This window comes from Lissotriton vulgaris, chromosome 1_1, assembly GCF_964263255.1.
Source record: "Lissotriton vulgaris chromosome 1_1, aLisVul1.2, whole genome shotgun sequence".
Classification (NCBI taxonomy): domain Eukaryota; kingdom Metazoa; phylum Chordata; class Amphibia; order Caudata; family Salamandridae; genus Lissotriton; species Lissotriton vulgaris.
In genome coordinates, this window is record NC_141685.1 from 110,215,099 (window position 1) to 110,233,756 (window position 18,658).

General features: G+C 42.8%; 1 protein-coding gene across 1 annotated transcript in view; it reads left to right on the forward strand.

Moving 5' to 3' along the window:
- Nucleotides 1-1,334: 1,334 nt before the first annotated feature.
- Nucleotides 1,335-18,658, forward strand: part of LOC147737645 (uncharacterized) — a 339,012-nt gene continuing 321,688 nt past the window's right edge. The window contains 1 exon segment of the mRNA XM_086924706.1: nucleotides 1,335-1,598. Coding sequence (XP_086780832.1) covers nucleotides 1,335-1,598 — 264 coding nt within the window.

The following is an 18,658-nucleotide window of genomic DNA, read 5'->3' on the forward strand; positions in this document are numbered from 1 at the left end:
TATCAATACCTCTATGCCCCTCATTTTGGTTTGGGCATTCTGGATGGCATCAAGAAGTTTCATTTTAGGTTCCACCCCCTTAACTGAAATGTGATGCCCCAGATAATCTACACCATTCCTAAGAAATTTGCATTCATCCCTTCTTAGAGTTAAACCACTAGGGGGCGTGGCTTGGATGCCGCGCAAGATGGCCGGCTAGGTGCTGAGCTCCGCCGCACCGTATCATCTCGATACAGTTTTCCCGATGTGAAGGGGACTGTTCCTTTGCCTCCTTTCCGGATTCCAGGACTGGAACATGCGGTGACCAAGCGGAGCGACTTTGCGGCTTTCAGAGTGCCGCCTTTCGACTTAGTTCGCAACATGAGTGACGCGCCTCATTCAGCCACCATTTTCAACTCTCCTCACGTTACCGGACCTCCGCCTCCAGGGTCGGCCAGGCTTTGCTTCTCTCGCTGCTCAGTATCCAGCACTAACGGACTTTGGGGTGAGAAACTCGGCTTTTAATACCTTTTCCTGTGCCCTGTACTGCTTTGTTTATTATGTGAGGCAGCTGCTGGAGTCTACGTCATGGCGCCGCCTGTGTGACGATCACCATTTTAGAAGCTCTGCCTCTTCAGCGCTCCAGGCTCTCCTTGTTTCTATGCCCTCCTGCTCACCTACAGTGCTTTGGTGGCATTCCCAATGGCTCCCTAATGTCTGTTTTTTGTATCACCAAGCCTCACGGACCCTATGATGTGGAGCTTTATACTACGCTATCTCCAGCATTCACGCGCATTCCCGCCATTTTAAGCGCTTTGGCTATTTAGCGCCGCTGGCTCTCTTTGCGTGAAAACCTGCGCAAACTTAAGAGGATGTTTTAGTGCATTTTCTGAGTGTATCCTGAGGAATACTACCTTCTACTTTTTGCGCCTCATGCTTGTGTATTTTCAAGTACTTTCATTTCAATATATGCACTCTTGCATGTCATGATACGCACAACCCTTTGGTCTACTGGAAGTGTTCTAGTGCACCCTGCTATGGTCTCCTATTGCCTTCAACGCTCCTAGACTTACTCCTGGATATTTAAACGTGCCTTGTTTATGGAGCGTCTTGTAGTCTCATATTGTTCTTAATTGTGCTGAGATGACCCTCTGAGACACATTTACTTTCCTTATAAGAGTGAGTGCTTTCTGCGCATTCTGATTTGCCTTTCAGAGCGTTGTCAATTATCAAATATACTAGCGTGCAATCTTCCTATGGTGCGGTTACGTAAACCTAAGTTTGTTTTTGCTCCTTCTATAATTAACCCTGTGAACTCTCCAACTGGTGCGTCTACATCTAGTCACTCTACCACAATGGCAACTTCTTCTCAGCGTTCCCCCTCGGGACAATCGTCGTCCAATAGGTCCTCCCCTCCTGCTACATCCAGCAAACGACCTAAACAAGATTCTCCTACACCAGACAATTCTTCTTCTTCATCCTCCATTGATAAAATTTTGGAAGAAATTCGTGCAATGCGCCCTTTCATCGAGGAGACAAGCAAAGATATGCAACTTTTAAAGGATAAATGGGAGACCATGGATGCTCGGCTATCCTCAGTTGAACAACAGATCCCTGAAGTTCGATCCAATATGCAACGCATTGTAGCATTGGAAAAGACTGTCCTTTCTTTACAGCAGCATACGGAGGATTTGGAAAATCGCAACAGAAGGAACAACCTTCGTATTTATGGTTTACCAGAGAATCTTGAGGGTGATGACCCGGTGAACTTCTTTACCTCCTTCATCCCGAAGCTTCTAGACATGCCTCCTACTACGTCCATCAGTATTCAAAGAGCTCATAGACTGGGAGCACGAACAACGTCATCTACGAAACCTCGTGGAGTCATTATTCTCTTTTTGAAGTTCACAGATCTTCTCTCAATTCTTTCGGCAGCAAGGTCCAAGAGACAAATATCTTGGTTGGGTCAACGAGTCTACTTGTCTCAAGACATTTCTAATGCTACTGCTTCCAGGCGTAAGGAATTTCTGGCTCACCGCCCTTCTTTGCGCTCAATTGGAGCACGATATGGCCTGTTCCATCCTTGTACCTTCCGAGTTACTCACCAGAATAAGACATGGTCCTTTCAAGATCCTGGTGAACTACGAAATTTCCTTCTTCTACAGGGTGAAGAGGGAATGGAAGCATCTCCTTCAAACAGTGGCTGAACTGTTAATGTTGTTTTTTGTGTAATACTCTCTAATTGTTTTCTCTAGTTCTCCTGTATTTCTATCTAATCCTCTTCTTGCTTTTTTCTTATATCCCTTTTGTGTTTGCACAAGCTCCCTCGTTGTAGCCTTGTCTTTCTTCTTCTTCTTGTATTTCCCCGAACATGTTCTCCATTGGTCTTCTTCCTTCTCTTGATTCATCTCTCTTTTTATCCTTTGTATGGTTATATGTTTCGCACTACATGTTTCATACGGTATTAACTATTTTCTTTCCTCCCTCATGCAGATATGTGTTGGCTGTCCCCTTCATCGTCATGTTTCGCCCCTTGTAATTATTGTGAGGTCTCGGTGCGGCTGTGACTCTCCTCCTGGTCTACCCGTCTTGTAACGCATCACCACTTCCCCACCTCCCTTTGTGTATTTCCCCCTTCAGGTATGTCTTTTACAGTCATCCTTATGGATTTGTACTGTCTTCTATGCCTTATTTCCTCTCTTTCTTCTTCTTCCGTTGCTGACCCTCCTTCCTTTACCTTTCTCTTTTTCCTTTTTCTTTCCCCCTTTCCTTTCTTTCCTCCTATTCTTCTTTCCAATCCTTTAATGGTTTGCTTACTTTCTAGTTCTGTAATTTGCTTACTTGCTTGTACAGTATATTTTTGCATTTTGCAATTTTTGAACAGTTTGATATTTTTTCATCTTCAAAGTTGTTTCATGGAATGTGAAAGGATTTAACCATCCTATTAAGCGGCAGAGAGTACTCTCACACCTCTCCTCTTACAATCCTGATATTGTTCTAATTCAGGAAACCCATCTTTCAGATATTGAATCTATGAAATTAAAAAGACTGTGGGTTGGTACTGTCCTGTTTTCTCCTGCTTCTCATAAAAAGAATGATGTTGCTATTTTGATTCACAAGCATCTCAAATGTAAAGTGATCCTTGAAGAAAAAGATGATGAGGGCCGTTGGATTCTGGCTAAACTGCTTATTAATAATATTCCAATTACTTTATTCAATATTTATGGCCCTACATCCTTTGACTCCTCTTTTTGGCCCTTGATTACTGCAAAATGTTTCCAACACAAAGATGATTCTTTCTTATTAGGTGGAGACTGTAATCAGATTGTTGACCCCTTTTTAGATCGCAAATCCTCTGTTTGGTTTACCCCTCACAAACCACATAAACAGTTCCTTGATACTATTACTCAGGTTCACCTTGTGGATTCATGGAGGCTCACTCACCCAGACACTATAGATTTCTCTTTTTTCTCTCCCCCACATGCTTCTTTTTCTCGTTTAGATTATATTTTTCTTTCCTCCTCTTTATCTCAAAATCTTTTATCCTCTTCCATTGAACCTATTGTTATTTCTGATCACGCTCCTATTATCACTGTCTTTGACCTTCTTCCTCCTATTTCTAAATCTTCTCGCTGGCGCTTTAACTCTTCCCTTCTTACTGATCCTCTTTTTTCCTCCTCTTTTCGCTCTTTCACCTCTGAATTTTTCCAATTTAATTCGGATCCTAACACCCCGCCCCATGTTCTTTGGGATTCTTTCAAGGCCACAGCCCGCGGATTTATTATTGATTTTGTTTCCAAAAAAAAGAAATAATTGTCAGAAACGTAAGGTTGCTCTTGCGCATATTAAATCGTTAGAACATCAATTCTACACTTCCTCTCCAAAGCACATGTCTCCTGACCTCCTTCAAGCTAAAATCGCATTTAACAAACTTACTACAGATTCAGCATCTTCTTTCCTTCTCCGGAGTAGTGCACGGTATTATGGAGGCCGCAATAAATCAGGCAAACTTCTTGCTAACTATTTAATATCGCGTAAAGAGCGAACTATCATAGACTCTATCTATTCCCCATCTAATGTCCTTCTACATACGGATGCAGAAATTTTGAACCAATTTCAATCTTTTTATGAATCTTTATACTCTCCTGAAAACCCCCCTACCCCAGATCTCCTCCACTCATATTTTGAAAACTTGCCTAAGCCAGATACTTCCCAACTTAATTTCTCGAGCATTGATACAGATCTCACCCTTTCCGAATTGTCCACTGCTTTGACTTCTCTAACCAAAGGCAAGACTCCAGGGCCTGATGGCTTTCCAGTTGAATTTTATTTACACTTCTCCGATCTCCTCTTACCCAAACTTCTCTTTCTTTTTCAGTCTTTTTGCTCTACCGGTCAGGCCCAAGGCTTATTTCAAGACGCCACCATATGCCTCATCCCTAAGGAGGGTCGGGATCCCAAATTTTGTAAAAACTATCGGCCAATATCTTTAGTTAATGTAGACTATAAGATTTTTGCAAAGTTACCAGCTCTTCGTCTTGACCCACTCATGCCACATCTCATTGGGAAGAAGCAATGTGGTTTTGTTACAGTCCGTCTCACCTCAGACAACTCCAGACTCCTCCTTAATGTTCTCAGTAAGGATCCCTCCCTGTCTATTCCCCTGGCAGCCATCTCTGTTGATGCTGAAAAGACCTTTGATCGGGTTGACTGGTCCTTTTTGTTGGCCTCCCTGAAATGGCATGGCTTTGGTTCCAAATTTATTTCTTATGTTTCTTTAATATATTCTATGCCCAAGGCTTCAGTTCTCGTTAACGGTCAACTTACTTCCCCCTTTACACTTAAAGGTGGAGTTTGTCAGGCCTGTCCTCTTTCTACTCTTCTATTTATTTTAGCTCTTGAACCTTTCCTATCTTCTATTCGTAACAATCCCTCCATCTCTGGCTTTACATACGGTGATCACCATCTTAAGTTATCTGCCTATGCGGATGACATACTTTTATTTATTTCAGATCCAGTTAACTCGGTTCCTTCCTTACTGAATGAATTTGAGAAATTCTCCCTGGTTTCAGGATATAAATTAAATTCGGATAAGACGGAGATTCTTCCTATTACCAAATTTTGCCTTCCACATTTTTTTGCTTCCACCGGCTTTGCTTGGAATCCTAAGAAGATAAAGTATCTTGGTGTTCTTTTCTCTAACTCTATTTCATCTTCTATTCAGCTTAACATGAATGCAGTTATCTCCAGGATTGAATCTTTACTCTCCTCTTGGAACCCTCTATACCTCTCCTGGTGGGGTCGTCTTGATTCCATTAAGATGATGATTGCTCCGATCTTAATCTATTTACTTTCCATGCTCCCAATCCATATCCCAGCTCTTTACTTCCGTCGTATTGATTCTGTCTTATCTAAGTTTCTTTGGAGAAAAAAGAAAGCTCGAATTTCTCTTTCAGCCCTGCGTATGTCTAAAACAAATGGTGGGGTTAATTTTCCAAACTTCTGTCTTTATCATAAGTCTTTCTCTCTTCGCCAGGCTTCTCGCTGGTTATCAGAAGACATCTCTACTTTTTCTCCCCTTTGGCTTTCTGTTGAACATGACTCATTACTCCCCTATTCTTTTCAAGAGGTAATTCGCTTCACAACTAAGGCCCCATGTCTTAATCCTCCATTATTCAGACATACTTCTTCCCTTTTGCGACCCTTAATATCCACGGTTTCTGTTTCTCGGGAATCCTTCTTGTTATTACCCATTTGGTATAACTCACTCATTTTAATACGCAATAGACCTATTGCATGGCCTTCGTGGAGATCGAAGGGTATTATCTGGGTACTCAAAACATAAACGTGTGGAGGGTCAAGGGGAATATTTAACGACCTTTCTGCTCGTACCCCTAGTCTAAATACAAAACACAACAAGAGCAGACCAGGTCTATGAATGGCGTGTAACCATGACGGAGACCGCGGAACAGTCAGGTGTGTGCGTAAGCAGATGTAATTGCATTACTAAAGCTAAGATAATAGCTAGAACACATCCCATCAGCCCACCCTCGTGGTGGTTTTTCATCATGTGGGAGGTGGTGGTCACTCTGAACCTCGCCCGACCATATAGTGCCGGGGATCAAAGCCAAAAGTTCTAGCCATGATGTTAATCAAATGGTGAAAAAATAAAGATAAAGTGCAGTGCTAGAGTAATAGTGATGGATAAAATTAACTACTAGGACTCAGAGAATGTTCACATTGGAGTCTAAGTGTCAAAGGTTAAAAACACGCCGAGTAGTTAAAAATTGAAGCTACTCATAGGCGCTGTGCAGGTGGTCGACATGTTTCAGCCAAAATGGGAATCTACCCTGGCTTTCTTCAGGACCTATAATGTAGAATCGCTACTGCAACTAACCGTGATTTGTGGACTCACAAAAAACATAAAGAGTACATATCTACCAGGAACTTGATATTCCAATGTTCACTGGATACAGAGATGTAACTTGTTCCTGTCATGAAACACAAAAAAATTATGTAATAATAACTCAGCAATCCAGAATTGCCCGCACACAACTGCATGAGTACACAGTCACCGTACATTCAAACACGCCTGCGCGAATAATTTGCATTCCGCATAGCACAACAAGCATAATAGCTTCATCACACAGAGGCATTTCCTCACAGTGATACTCACCCAGCTTTATGTGGGTGAAGACCTCACCTCACCCGGCAACCGCTCGGGAGAATGAGGCCCCGCTCTGTAGTGTAGAAATAAGGCACAGTTAGCACGCAAACTTCACTGTGCCTAGCCAAATTAATCTACACAAAAACCCAACAAACGTGTGGTAAACACCCGTCTGTCCGACCAAGAAACTGTACACCAATAAGGTGTGGCCCCTGTCCCAAGACACATAGTAGGCACTGATATGTGCCCCTAATTTGTTAGCTTAAACATCCTCTAGAGGACACTTATTCTCAAGACATGAGTAAGATCTATGTATGATCTTAACTATAGATGGCTGTTGTTAGAGTTTAAAAACATGAACAAGGCTCCAACCAAAACTCTATAAGTGACTATTGGTGCTACCTCCTTACAACAGAAATCGTTAGTGAACACATTTTATTTATTAAACCTGTCTGGGCTATTGCTCATCAGCCTTCTTAAGGATGACAACTAAATAGAGGCAGCAAAAACATCTGGCGTCTTACCTATCCGTCGGTGCCCCTCATTGTGACCAAGCGGAAGTGGAGCCCAAATGCGGACCCGGACAGCAGCAGAAACTAACGGGAACGCGATGTAAACAGCACTGTCTGTGCGACCATCGCCCTCGTTCTGTAATCCTATGCTGTGCCCATTAGAACATCGACATAGACAGTTATTTAGGCTTGGTCACATGATGTCCAATAAAGGTGGACACCAGACATATTATAACGCTTTGGTCCAGATATATGTTCCATACTAATTGGAATTCTTTTTATAACAAGTCTTCCAACATTTAAAAAGATGTTCTAATGGGCACAGCATAGGATTACAGAACGAGGGCGATGGTCGCACAGACAGTGCTGTTTACATCGCGTTCCCGTTAGTTTCTGCTGCTGCGCATGCGTGAGGTATTAGTGGCTTTCACTACGCGCCTGCGCATGTCCGGGTCCGCATTTGGGCTCACGGACGCGGTTCAGCATAGAGGTCTCCCCATGGACTCTTGCGGTCCGTTTTCTATGCGTGTGACTTATACCTTGACAGCCGATTAGGCATGATCTGGAGCCCCATGTGGCTGATTTACAAACCTTTCGACCGTTATAAATAGAAGGAGGGCGGTACCTTTTACACCTCCACTTCCGCTTGGTCACAATGAGGGGCACCGACGGATAGGTAAGACGCCAGATGTTTTTGCTGCTTCTATTTAGTTGTCATCCTTAAGAAGGCTGATGAGCAATAGCCCAGACAGGTTTAATAAATAAAATGTGTTCACTAACGATTTCTGTTGTAAGGAGGTAGCACCAATAGTCACTTATAGAGTTTTGGTTGGAGCCTTGTTCATGTTTTTAAACTCTAACAACAGCCATCTATAGTTAAGATCATACATAGATCTTACTCATGTCTTGAGAATAAGTGTCCTCTAGAGGATGTTTAAGCTAACAAATTAGGGGCACATATCAGTGCCTACTATGTGTCTTGGGACAGGGGCCACACCTTATTGGTGTACAGTTTCTTGGTCGGACAGACGGGTGTTTACCACACGTTTGTTGGGTTTTTGTGTAGATTAATTTGGCTAGGCACAGTGAAGTTTGCGTGCTAACTGTGCCTTATTTCTACACTACAGAGCGGGGCCTCATTCTCCCGAGCGGTTGCCGGGTGAGGTGAGGTCTTCACCCACATAAAGCTGGGTGAGTATCACTGTGAGGAAATGCCTCTGTGTGATGAAGCTATTATGCTTGTTGTGCTATGCGGAATGCAAATTATTCGCGCAGGCGTGTTTGAATGTACGGTGACTGTGTACTCATGCAGTTGTGTGCGGGCAATTCTGGATTGCTGAGTTATTATTACATAATTTTTTTGTGTTTCATGACAGGAACAAGTTACATCTCTGTATCCAGTGAACATTGGAATATCAAGTTCCTGGTAGATATGTACTCTTTATGTTTTTTGTGAGTCCACAAATCACGGTTAGTTGCAGTAGCGATTCTACATTATAGGTCCTGAAGAAAGCCAGGGTAGATTCCCATTTTGGCTGAAACATGTCGACCACCTGCACAGCGCCTATGAGTAGCTTCAATTTTTAACTACTCGGCGTGTTTTTAACCTTTGACACTTAGACTCCAATGTGAACATTCTCTGAGTCCTAGTAGTTAATTTTATCCATCACTATTACTCTAGCACTGCACTTTATCTTTATTTTTTCACCATTTGATTAACATCATGGCTAGAACTTTTGGCTTTGATCCCCGGCACTATATGGTCGGGCGAGGTTCAGAGTGACCACCACCTCCCACATGATGAAAAACCACCACGAGGGTGGGCTGATGGGATGTGTTCTAGCTATTATCTTAGCTTTAGTAATGCAATTACATCTGCTTACGCACACACCTGACTGTTCCGCGGTCTCCGTCATGGTTACACGCCATTCATAGACCTGGTCTGCTCTTGTTGTGTTTTGTATTATCTGGGTACACCATCTTTTTGATGGTTCCTCTCCTTGTTCCTTCCCTCAATTTCAATCTCATTTTCACTGCCCTTCTTCATTCGCAAAGAAATACTTAATTCTTATGGAAATTGTTCTTGATAGATACTACTCCCTTATTTCTGATGTATCACCCGCTTTGCCTTCCTCTTTACTCACCATTCTCTCTACTACTCCTAAAGCTTCTCTTATTTATCGATACTTTTCAGCTCCTGATCCTAATCGTTCCAAGTCAAAATTGGAACTTTCTTGGGAAAAAGATTTGGGTCTCTCATGGCCGATCTCTCTCTGGGACAAACTCTGGGCTAAGTCCTTAAAAACCTCCTGTACTGCATCTCTCACTCAATCTCTATTTTTCTTCTATCATAGACTTTATCTTTCTCCCATCTCTCTTTCTCATTTTCTGTCTTCTTCTACTGCTAACTGCTGGACCTGTAATGCTCCCAATGCTGACCTCTTTCATCTCTTCTTCCTCTGTCCTTCAGTTCGACTTTTTTGGACACAGATACAGTCTCGTCTTTCCCGTATTTTTAATCTTTCTATTTCTTTTTCTATTTCTTTGGTGTTTCTGGGTAGCCTTTCAGAATCTGTTGACCTCCCTCTACATTCACAGGGTCTGTTTGACCTGATGTTGGCTCTTGCACTACAACATATTGCTTCTAATTGGAAGTCTCTGACCAAACTTTCCTTGACTTGCTGGTGGAATTTACTATGTCATTCCCATAGACTTGATGTTGCTTTTGCATCCTCCTGCAAACCTTCTCGCAATGTTGAACTTTATTGGTTACCTCTTACTCTATATTTAGATCAATCGCCAACAAGCAGTATGCTCCACTTTCTTCGGAAAATTTTAAGCCTCCTTGAACAGTTGTACTCCTGCTGGTAGTTTCAGGTTTTGAATTTCACTGATGCAGTTATTTCTTTATTCATGTTTTTCTAATGTTATTATTCCATATATTGCTAGATATTTGTGCATTTACTGTACTTTATTATCAACATTCATTATGCTTATTTCTATTTTACTCTCATATTGTATTATCGTGGTTTTTATTTCCCTCCCTTTCCTCCCCCTCCCCTTCCCCCCTGTAAAATGCAAAAATGCTTAGATTTTTTCATTGTGCCATCAGCTGCTTATATTTTACCTTCCCATAACTTCCCTTCTTTTGTTGCTTGCTGATGTCACCTTACTGTATTGATCACTTTTCTTCAATAAAGCTTTCAAACATAAAAAAAAGAGTTAAACCACTAGACTTCACAATATCTAAAACAGTCTTGACTCTGACATTATGTTCTTGTACAGTCCTGCCGTATATAAGAATGTCGTCCTGAAAGAACACGACTCCTACAGTGTCCGTAAATAAATTGCCCATGAGACGTTGAAACACTGCAGAAGCTGATGCCAAACCGAACAGCATTCGTAAATAGCGGAACGCACCTTCAGGAGTCACAAATGACGTGAGTTGCCTTGAATCTTTGCACAACTCAATTTGATGATAAGCCGAAGATATGTCAAGAGACGAAAAATATCTGCCACCTTCCAAGGTAGACAACATTTCATTGATGTTGGGCAAAGGTTGTCGATCTATCCATATGCAAGAATTCAAATTGCGCAAATCCACACACATCCCAAGCGATTTATCAGCCTTGCGCGCCAAAACTATGGGAGACAGCCACCCAGAACCTACGATTGGTTCAATCACTCCCAAAGCACACAATCTCTCAAGTTCCTGCCCTAGCCCCCTCCTTCAAAACAATGCGATGTTGAAATCCCTTAAGTTTGCCAAGTTTATCACTGAATACTAGAGGATAACTGTGGATCCAATCATTCCCAACTGATGAACTGGCACTGACAGAATGTACCGACCCAACGTCAGGAAGATTAGCATAATACTGTTTAGCTTCCCGTCTAGATAAAACCATATCTGCATGATTAGGATCAAGGATGATTCCGAGCTCACCTTGTTCATGCCATCCTAATAAGTTGGCACCATTTTAACAACATATACTGTACATGACGTACCATCGCCCTTGTACTCCAATTTACCTTTGAATTTGCCTAAGACCTCTACTCTTTTACCCCCATAAGCAAACATTTTAATGGATGATTGCGTCAAAGAAATTCCACCTAAAGTGTCAAAATCCTTGACATTAACCAAGGTAACAGGGGAACCAGAATCTGCAAGAAATTTGGTGTTAATATCATTCAGACTGATAAGACACACAGGAGATTTCCTTCTCTGAGGCTCATCAACAGACACTATCTCCAACACACCCTCAAACTCCATAGACGAGGTAGATAACATCAATAATTCATAACAAGTGTCATCATCATTATACTCCATATTGTGATCCTCTATGTTTTTTAATGTGTGTGACGGTCCCTTCTGTGCTAAAGTTGCTTTGCACATACGTGCCATATGCCCTTTCTTTCCGCACTTGAAACAAGATTCGTTTATGGCGAAGCTGAACTTAAAATTTCCCAGGTGAGATCTGCTACCACAACAATAACATGACAGTCCATGACCATCGTTTCTTGTTCTGGTGACTGACGTAGAAGAAGTTCGAGGAATGTCCATGTTGACAGCTTTGGATGATTTTGCAGAAGACTTGGTACTGACCAGATTAACTTAATTTGGTGAAGAAGATGATGCAGGTGCACTCAGCTCTTTCATGCAAAACTGAGAATGTTTAACAGACTTAGCTAAAGTCAGAGCAGTTTCCAAATCCGGATCATCAGAAGATAAAAGTCTTTCTCGAACTTTCTTGTCACAAGTACGTTCAATGAGCTGATGTCAAATAATTTCATCCCTAAATTCTCTGTAGTTGCAGTTTAAAGCTCATATTCTCAAAGCCGCAACAAACTCGTCAATAGATTCACCAGGCATCTGTGCACGTTGTAAAAATGTATGCCATTCCAGCACAATATTGCGTTTGGGACTGAATCTTTTATCAAGTGTTTTTATGAGTGAAGCGTACTCATCAATGACTTGAGAATCACCACCATCACCTGTGCTTGCACTTATCTTCACCTCCTCAAGAGGCAAGGTCTCCAAAATGGACCTACCTTCAACACCCAAATTATACACTAGTAGCGCTTTCTTCTTTTTGGAAGTGAAAGTATTGCCGTCAATTGCTTCAATGTAAGCTTAAATTGTAGCCATCCACTGTTTCCATAACATGGGAGGAGGACCAGGTGATTGTAAAAAGGGAGGCGGTGTCACTACCTTTTCCATTTGCGTGGGTGAGTTGCTGCCCCAAAAATGAAAAGTAATTAAAATGAAAAGTAATTACCTACAACAGTGACAATGTCTTCCACAAAAATGTTAAAGTGTTTGCCTGTTTGCCTTTAACACGCTATTGATTCAATGCTAAAATGCCTTTCATAAACCTCATGAAAGAAAAAAAGTTTCTCTTTAATTATTAAACAATACAGTTCATACTGAGCAAATGTCCAATATGTTTTGCACACCGAAATTACAACGCGATGTAAATGCGTGTACAAACTGTAAAGATCGTCTCTTTAAAACAAGCCTTCAGAGCGAATGCATCGCACCGGAGATTGATGATCAGAAACCATGGCAACGCGTGTAAACGTCAGCACGTCAGCTTCAGGGAACGCCCACGCACTAGTGTAGGAGGCAACGAGAGACGTTAAGGGCTCGGGCATCAGGCTAAACAGGAAACACAATAATAAAAAAAAAATTAACTCCTCACCAAGAAAAATCCCTCTGAAGAACCCACCGCATAAGTATGCCAGTGGCAGTCGGCACACAGCGGCTAGCATCAGCACTGGAGAGGTTTCCAAGCTTCACTCGACGCAGCAGTTGCCTCGGAGTGGATTAATACGACCACGACGTCCAGCAACACCTCTGGGAAACAGCTGACACCGGACCATCCTGTCGCCAAGGAAAGGAAGACGACGCTTGGTGAGTTGTAGGAGCTTCCTTTATTACATCCGATGCACAGCAGTCCCGGCAGCAACTGCCGACAGATCCTTCCCCCATTCCACAGCACGAGCAGTCCACATTCTACAGCACAAGTCCAAAAAACTCGTGCTGACCACTCGTGCGTATCCCAACAGTCACAGGCTCTTTTGTAGAAGAAGTAAATGGGAATTCAGCATCCCTTTTAATCAATAAATGTGCCTCCCATCCTACAGTCAGACTGACAGGAGCGCCCAACCCACCCCTCTTGGGAAAGGAGTCCAAGTTGTAGGCATGTCTAATAAACAACTAATGAGCTGCCAGCAAATGTTCCCGTACAAATTTGGTCATAAATGAATGGCCAGAAACGTTTACTGTGATTAAGATCCAGTTATTATGTTAGAGAATTACCTTGTAAAATGACTTGTGGCTTTTTGGGGAAGAGTCACAATTAATTATTCATTTTGTAGGTGTGGTTTATTAAATTAAATTTTTGTTGTGCCATGTTTTCTTGAACATTTATTGATTGCTGTCATTTTTACCTCATCGTGAACCATGTCAATAATGTGTTCTCTCTGTCTAAAAACTTAAGAACATTTCCTTGATTCCTAGCCGAGCAGATTCTATATTAGTTTGCTATTTGATATTATAAAAAAATTGTTTTCTTATATCTTAGCACACATTTGTTGTGTGTGGTCTGTCTATTGACCTTACAGCTAGAGTTATTTCTGATTCTGGCTTTTCATATACTTTAGAGGTTCCCTTTATGTGATTCTCCTGCAAATATTATGATAATTATTTCTCTGACTGAGTAACCATGTTTATGCTTTCAGTAATTATTTGAAACCTTTATTATAGCTTTGAAGCTGTTGTAGCTCCAAAGGCAAGGGCCTTTACCAAGGGAGCGGTCCTTTAAGGGGCTGTACTGCCTGCTATGGCTGACTATAAGGTCATTAAACTGTTTGCCCCATGAGGGCAGAATGTGTTAATTAATAAAACAACAGTGTCCCAGAGACCGAGGGGGTTGAAACACCTCCGGTACTCTGAAACCTTTGATTCAAAGCTGTTGCTGTGAAACTTGAACAGTTAACAGCCGCATGCGGGACCACAGTGGTTAATTGTTGAACATTCACAGCAATAGCTGTTAAAGGAGGCAGAAGTCAGACTCTGGTTCTCCCTGGGCTCGGTTGTTTTGTAAATCCAGGACAGTTATTTGTAAAATGTGATGAAGTGTGATTGTCGTCTGATGCAAAATTATTTCTTTACTTCCTTTCAAGGTATTCTGGGATGACAGGCAGTGCAGCGTGGCTGCCACCCTTGGGGGAACAAAAACAATATTTGTCAGGTAAGGATTCATATAACTCTATGTTTCCTTTTCCCCTGTTCATCTTTCTCTCTTCCCTTTCTTGATCTCTCTTTTTTTTGTTTCTTTACTTCAACTTTTGACTCTTTCTGTGCACAACTTTTGACTCTCTCTGTGCACTATTCTTGTTGTTATCAAACTTCTGATAATAATATGATGGAGCCACATTCCACTCTTGGAACATGTTGGGGGGTGCAATGCAGGCCCAGTTCCTTTTTAGGTCAGTTTTGCCCAGCAGTTCCTTAACTATTATCACATTTGTCTCCTCCTCTACACCACGTGATAGTGGTTCACCCCGATTAGAGTTGCCACTCTGTTGCACTGCTACTGCGTTTAGAAAGTGACTGTGATTTTAAAATGTTATTGAATCATTGTGTGCGTTCTAGTGGGGGAATATTTTTAAAGCTATTTTAATTGCTTACTTGTGTGGGATTACTGCATTCGTTCCAGGCACTCTTCTGCTTTTTCTCTTCATCTCAGGAGGGTGGGGGGCTTGTGGGGGGTCTTTTGCTTCTTCCCCCGTCCACCACGGCTCGCCAATTGTATGGAGGGAAGTGAGTGTTTCACTCTTGCTGCTGTACTCCACTTCCTGTCCCAGATCGATGGGCAGCGCTCTAGTTGTTCCTGACTGGCCCAGCTATTTAATCTGAATGGCGGGCCGGACGCGCAGTGAACGCACGCAGCAGGCGCGCCAAAGGCAGGCCTGTCTGTGTCCGTCTGTGCCAAGTTTACGCCTTGTGCCAGGGACGCTGTCCTTTTTATTGTAGACCCTGGTAAGCCCCTTGTTTACCCGAGAGGACAGCTCTTGGAGCTTCAAGGAGAGAAGGATAGAAGGATGTGCACTGCAGGTCGATGAACTGTGAGCATTGGGCTATATGAGTGTGTTAACTGTAAGACAGTCATTCCATTGGGGGTAGCTTTAAAACCCAAGGGGAAACGTGTCAGCCCTACCCTTATCCATGAAACAGTCCTTTTCAGGGTATCTTCTGATCTCTGATTAAACATGGAGCAGAATTTAATGATTCTGTCTCCTCCCGTAGGCCTGATTGGGTATTTATTACTGAAACCTGGGCTAGAGATTGCTCAGGGCCTGACCTGGTGGAGACCATCCCCTCAGGGTATGCTCTGTCCAGACTTGATAGGGGGGTTTGGGAGTACTTTATAAAGACGCCTTCTCGTGCTTCACTGAGGCCCTCACAACTCCCTCAGATCCCTATCAGGCCCTATATTTCTCCTTGAAGATCCTACCCACTTAAAGCTTTGTGGTAGTGGTCAGCTACCGGACTCCCGGTCCCAGAGGAATGTTTAATCAGGAAACACAGGTTTTCCTGGAAGCTATGGACTCCTGTGGCCTTCCTCAGCTGGTGAGGAGCCCCGCTCATACGGCGGACACATTCTGGACGGGATCTTCTCTAACGATCCGAGGATGGAGGTGATTGATCCCATCCCACTCTCTTGGTCTGATCATAATCCCATTCCATTTTTTCTGCGAATTGCCGAATCCCACCCAGATCCCAATTTTAAGAACAGGGTGGAGATGAAGAGAAACCGTAGCCGCATAAATAAGGAGGGTCTTCTAATTAAGCTTAGTAATTATTGCTGTCTCCCCCACCTGGTTGTTAATCAATCTATGAGAAATTTTCCAACTGGCTCTTGGTGGCTCTAGAGCATTATGTGGCCAGAAAATGCCCTTCGGCGCCCTGGTTCACTTAAAGGTTGAGAAACCGTAGGCAGGTATGCCGACAGCAGGAACAAATATGGAGCCGTGAGCTCATCCCAGCCGAAAGGGACCTGCATGAACTCAGATTGAAGAAATATAGGCTAGCTAATAATGAGGAAAAGGTTATCTACTATTCCAAGATGACGGAATCCATTAAATCCCAGAGGGAACTCTTCAATGTGATTAATTCCCTCCTAGCCCCCTCGGCCTCTGCCAACACCGAGGTCTCCCAGGAGCTATGTGATTAAAAGGCATGCTTTTTATGACAAAATCAAGGACATATATTCCTCCTTGGAGATATCCAATGTCGGAGGGTCAAAGGCTGATCGTCCTTCGGCTTCTCTGGTGGCTCCTCCAAAGGATTGCCGCTTGAGCACCTTTCCCCCTATACTTCAAGAAGACACGGAGCGGATGTTAAGTGGAGTTAGATCTGGCTCCCCTATGGAGCCCTGTCCCCTGAAGATCCTGAAACTAGGAATGGAGGCTATTGTTCCTACTTTGACTGTAGTTCTTAATGCCATTATTACTTCTGGCCAGTATCCCACTGCCTGGAAAACGGCTGTGGTTAAACCTCTCTTAAAGAAGCCCTCTCTGGATCCGGCGGAACTAAAGAACTACAGTTCAATTTCCTGTTGCCTGTCCCAGCTAAAATCTTGGAGAAACACCTGAACCTCCATCTTAGCACCTATCTGGAGGATCATCAGTTGCTCGATGGCTCGCAACATGGGTTCAGAAGTGAGCACAGTACCGAGACGGCGTTAACCGTTGTTTTTAACAACATTCGACAGCAGGTCGACACAGGTCACACCACCTTACTGACCCTTCTGTACCTATCGGCAGCCTTCTATACCATCTCTCCCCTTAGATTGGCTGGGAGGCTCCGGGAAATAGGGATTGAGTGCTCCGCCCTTAATTTGCTTACATCTTTCCTTACGGAACAGGCTCAAAGAGTTACGATGGGTCAATTCCTTTCTGCTCCTAAACGGCTGTTCTGCGGAGTTCCCCAGGGATCCTCATTGAGTCCCACCATTTTAACCTTTATGTAGCCCCACTTGCCAGGGTTGTGAGATATTTAGGCCTAGAAGTGTTATCCTATGCTGATGACACTCACATCATGATTAGCATCACTGAGAGTGTTGAAGCTTTAGCAGTAAATTTTAAAAGCTGCATTCAGGCTGTAGCTGCATGGATGGTAGAGAACTATCTAAGACTCAATGGGGATAAAACTGAGATTTTAATTTTCTGAGACAATCGGGAGATTTGGTCCAGGGCTTGGAGGCCAGATACGCTTGGATCTTGCCCTCGCCCTGGCCTCAGTGCCGAAAATCAAGGCATCATAGTTGATACCTCCCTCTCCTTGGGCCCCCAAATAAATAGAATTCTCCACCTGCTTCGGAATGATAAGAACTCTCAGAAAGATATATCAATTTCTTTCCCCCCCATGCGGAAACAGGCAGTGGTGGCCCTTGTGTTGTCCATTTTGGATTACTGCAATGCCCTTTATGTAGGGATAAATAAGGGTCTGAATTGAGTTTAAAGCCCTGTGTTTGGTGCACAAGACCTTTTATAATATGGGATCAGAAGGCATCAAAAAACTGTTTTGGAGACATGGCCCTGGTAAGCAGTTAAGATCTTCCAGCAAGAATTCGGTGACTGTGCCTAGATTCAGAAAATCTAGATGGGGGAGAGGTCCTTTTCGCTTGCTGCGGACAATTTGTTGAACTCCCTTCCTCTTTCAAATTCGATTCTGGACACTCATTCCGTAAGGCCTTGAAGACCTGGCTCTTTATCAATATGAATCTGTACGCACTCTATCTATGGACACCCCTAATCATGACACTGATTGTAAAGGAGTGCGGGGGTAACCGCAGATAGACCGTGAGATGGTACGGGAAAGTTCTGATAAAACGCGTAACACGGATTATAATGATGCTTTTAAATAGCCAACGAACACTAGTCACGGTAAGCGGTGTATGGGGATTAATTATTCGATTGCTTAAACTGGAACAGAGATTAGATGGAGGGCTCAGGGGGAAACTGGGGGTCTTCATGTACTCTAAAGTTTCCTCAAAGGATGCGATTGCCAATCCATTAACATGTAAATTATATTAACGGTTTAGTTTTCAACATCAAAAAGGGAGCTGCGTGATGTATTAAATTGAGGAGGGTATTGTAACCGAGATGTGGAGTTTGAAAAATGAGCAAGGAAATGTTGCACACTGTTTGACTGTTGTAGTAGATAGCACTGATAAATGACGCTTTACACTTGGCTTGATGCTTATGTACAGAAACTTAGAAGTTGGATTTTTTTGAAAGTTGTGTATATATTTTTCCCCAGATAAACCCCTGGCGAAGGGTAATCCCGAAATGCATTGGGTGTTCTTGAATAAATTGTGACCTGTGGAAACACCTTTCTCTTGTGTTGTTGTGAAAAGTTGTTGACAAAGAAAAGAAATGAGTAAAATAAATCCAAGAAAAGAAAGGATAAAAAGATTGATAAAAATGGAGT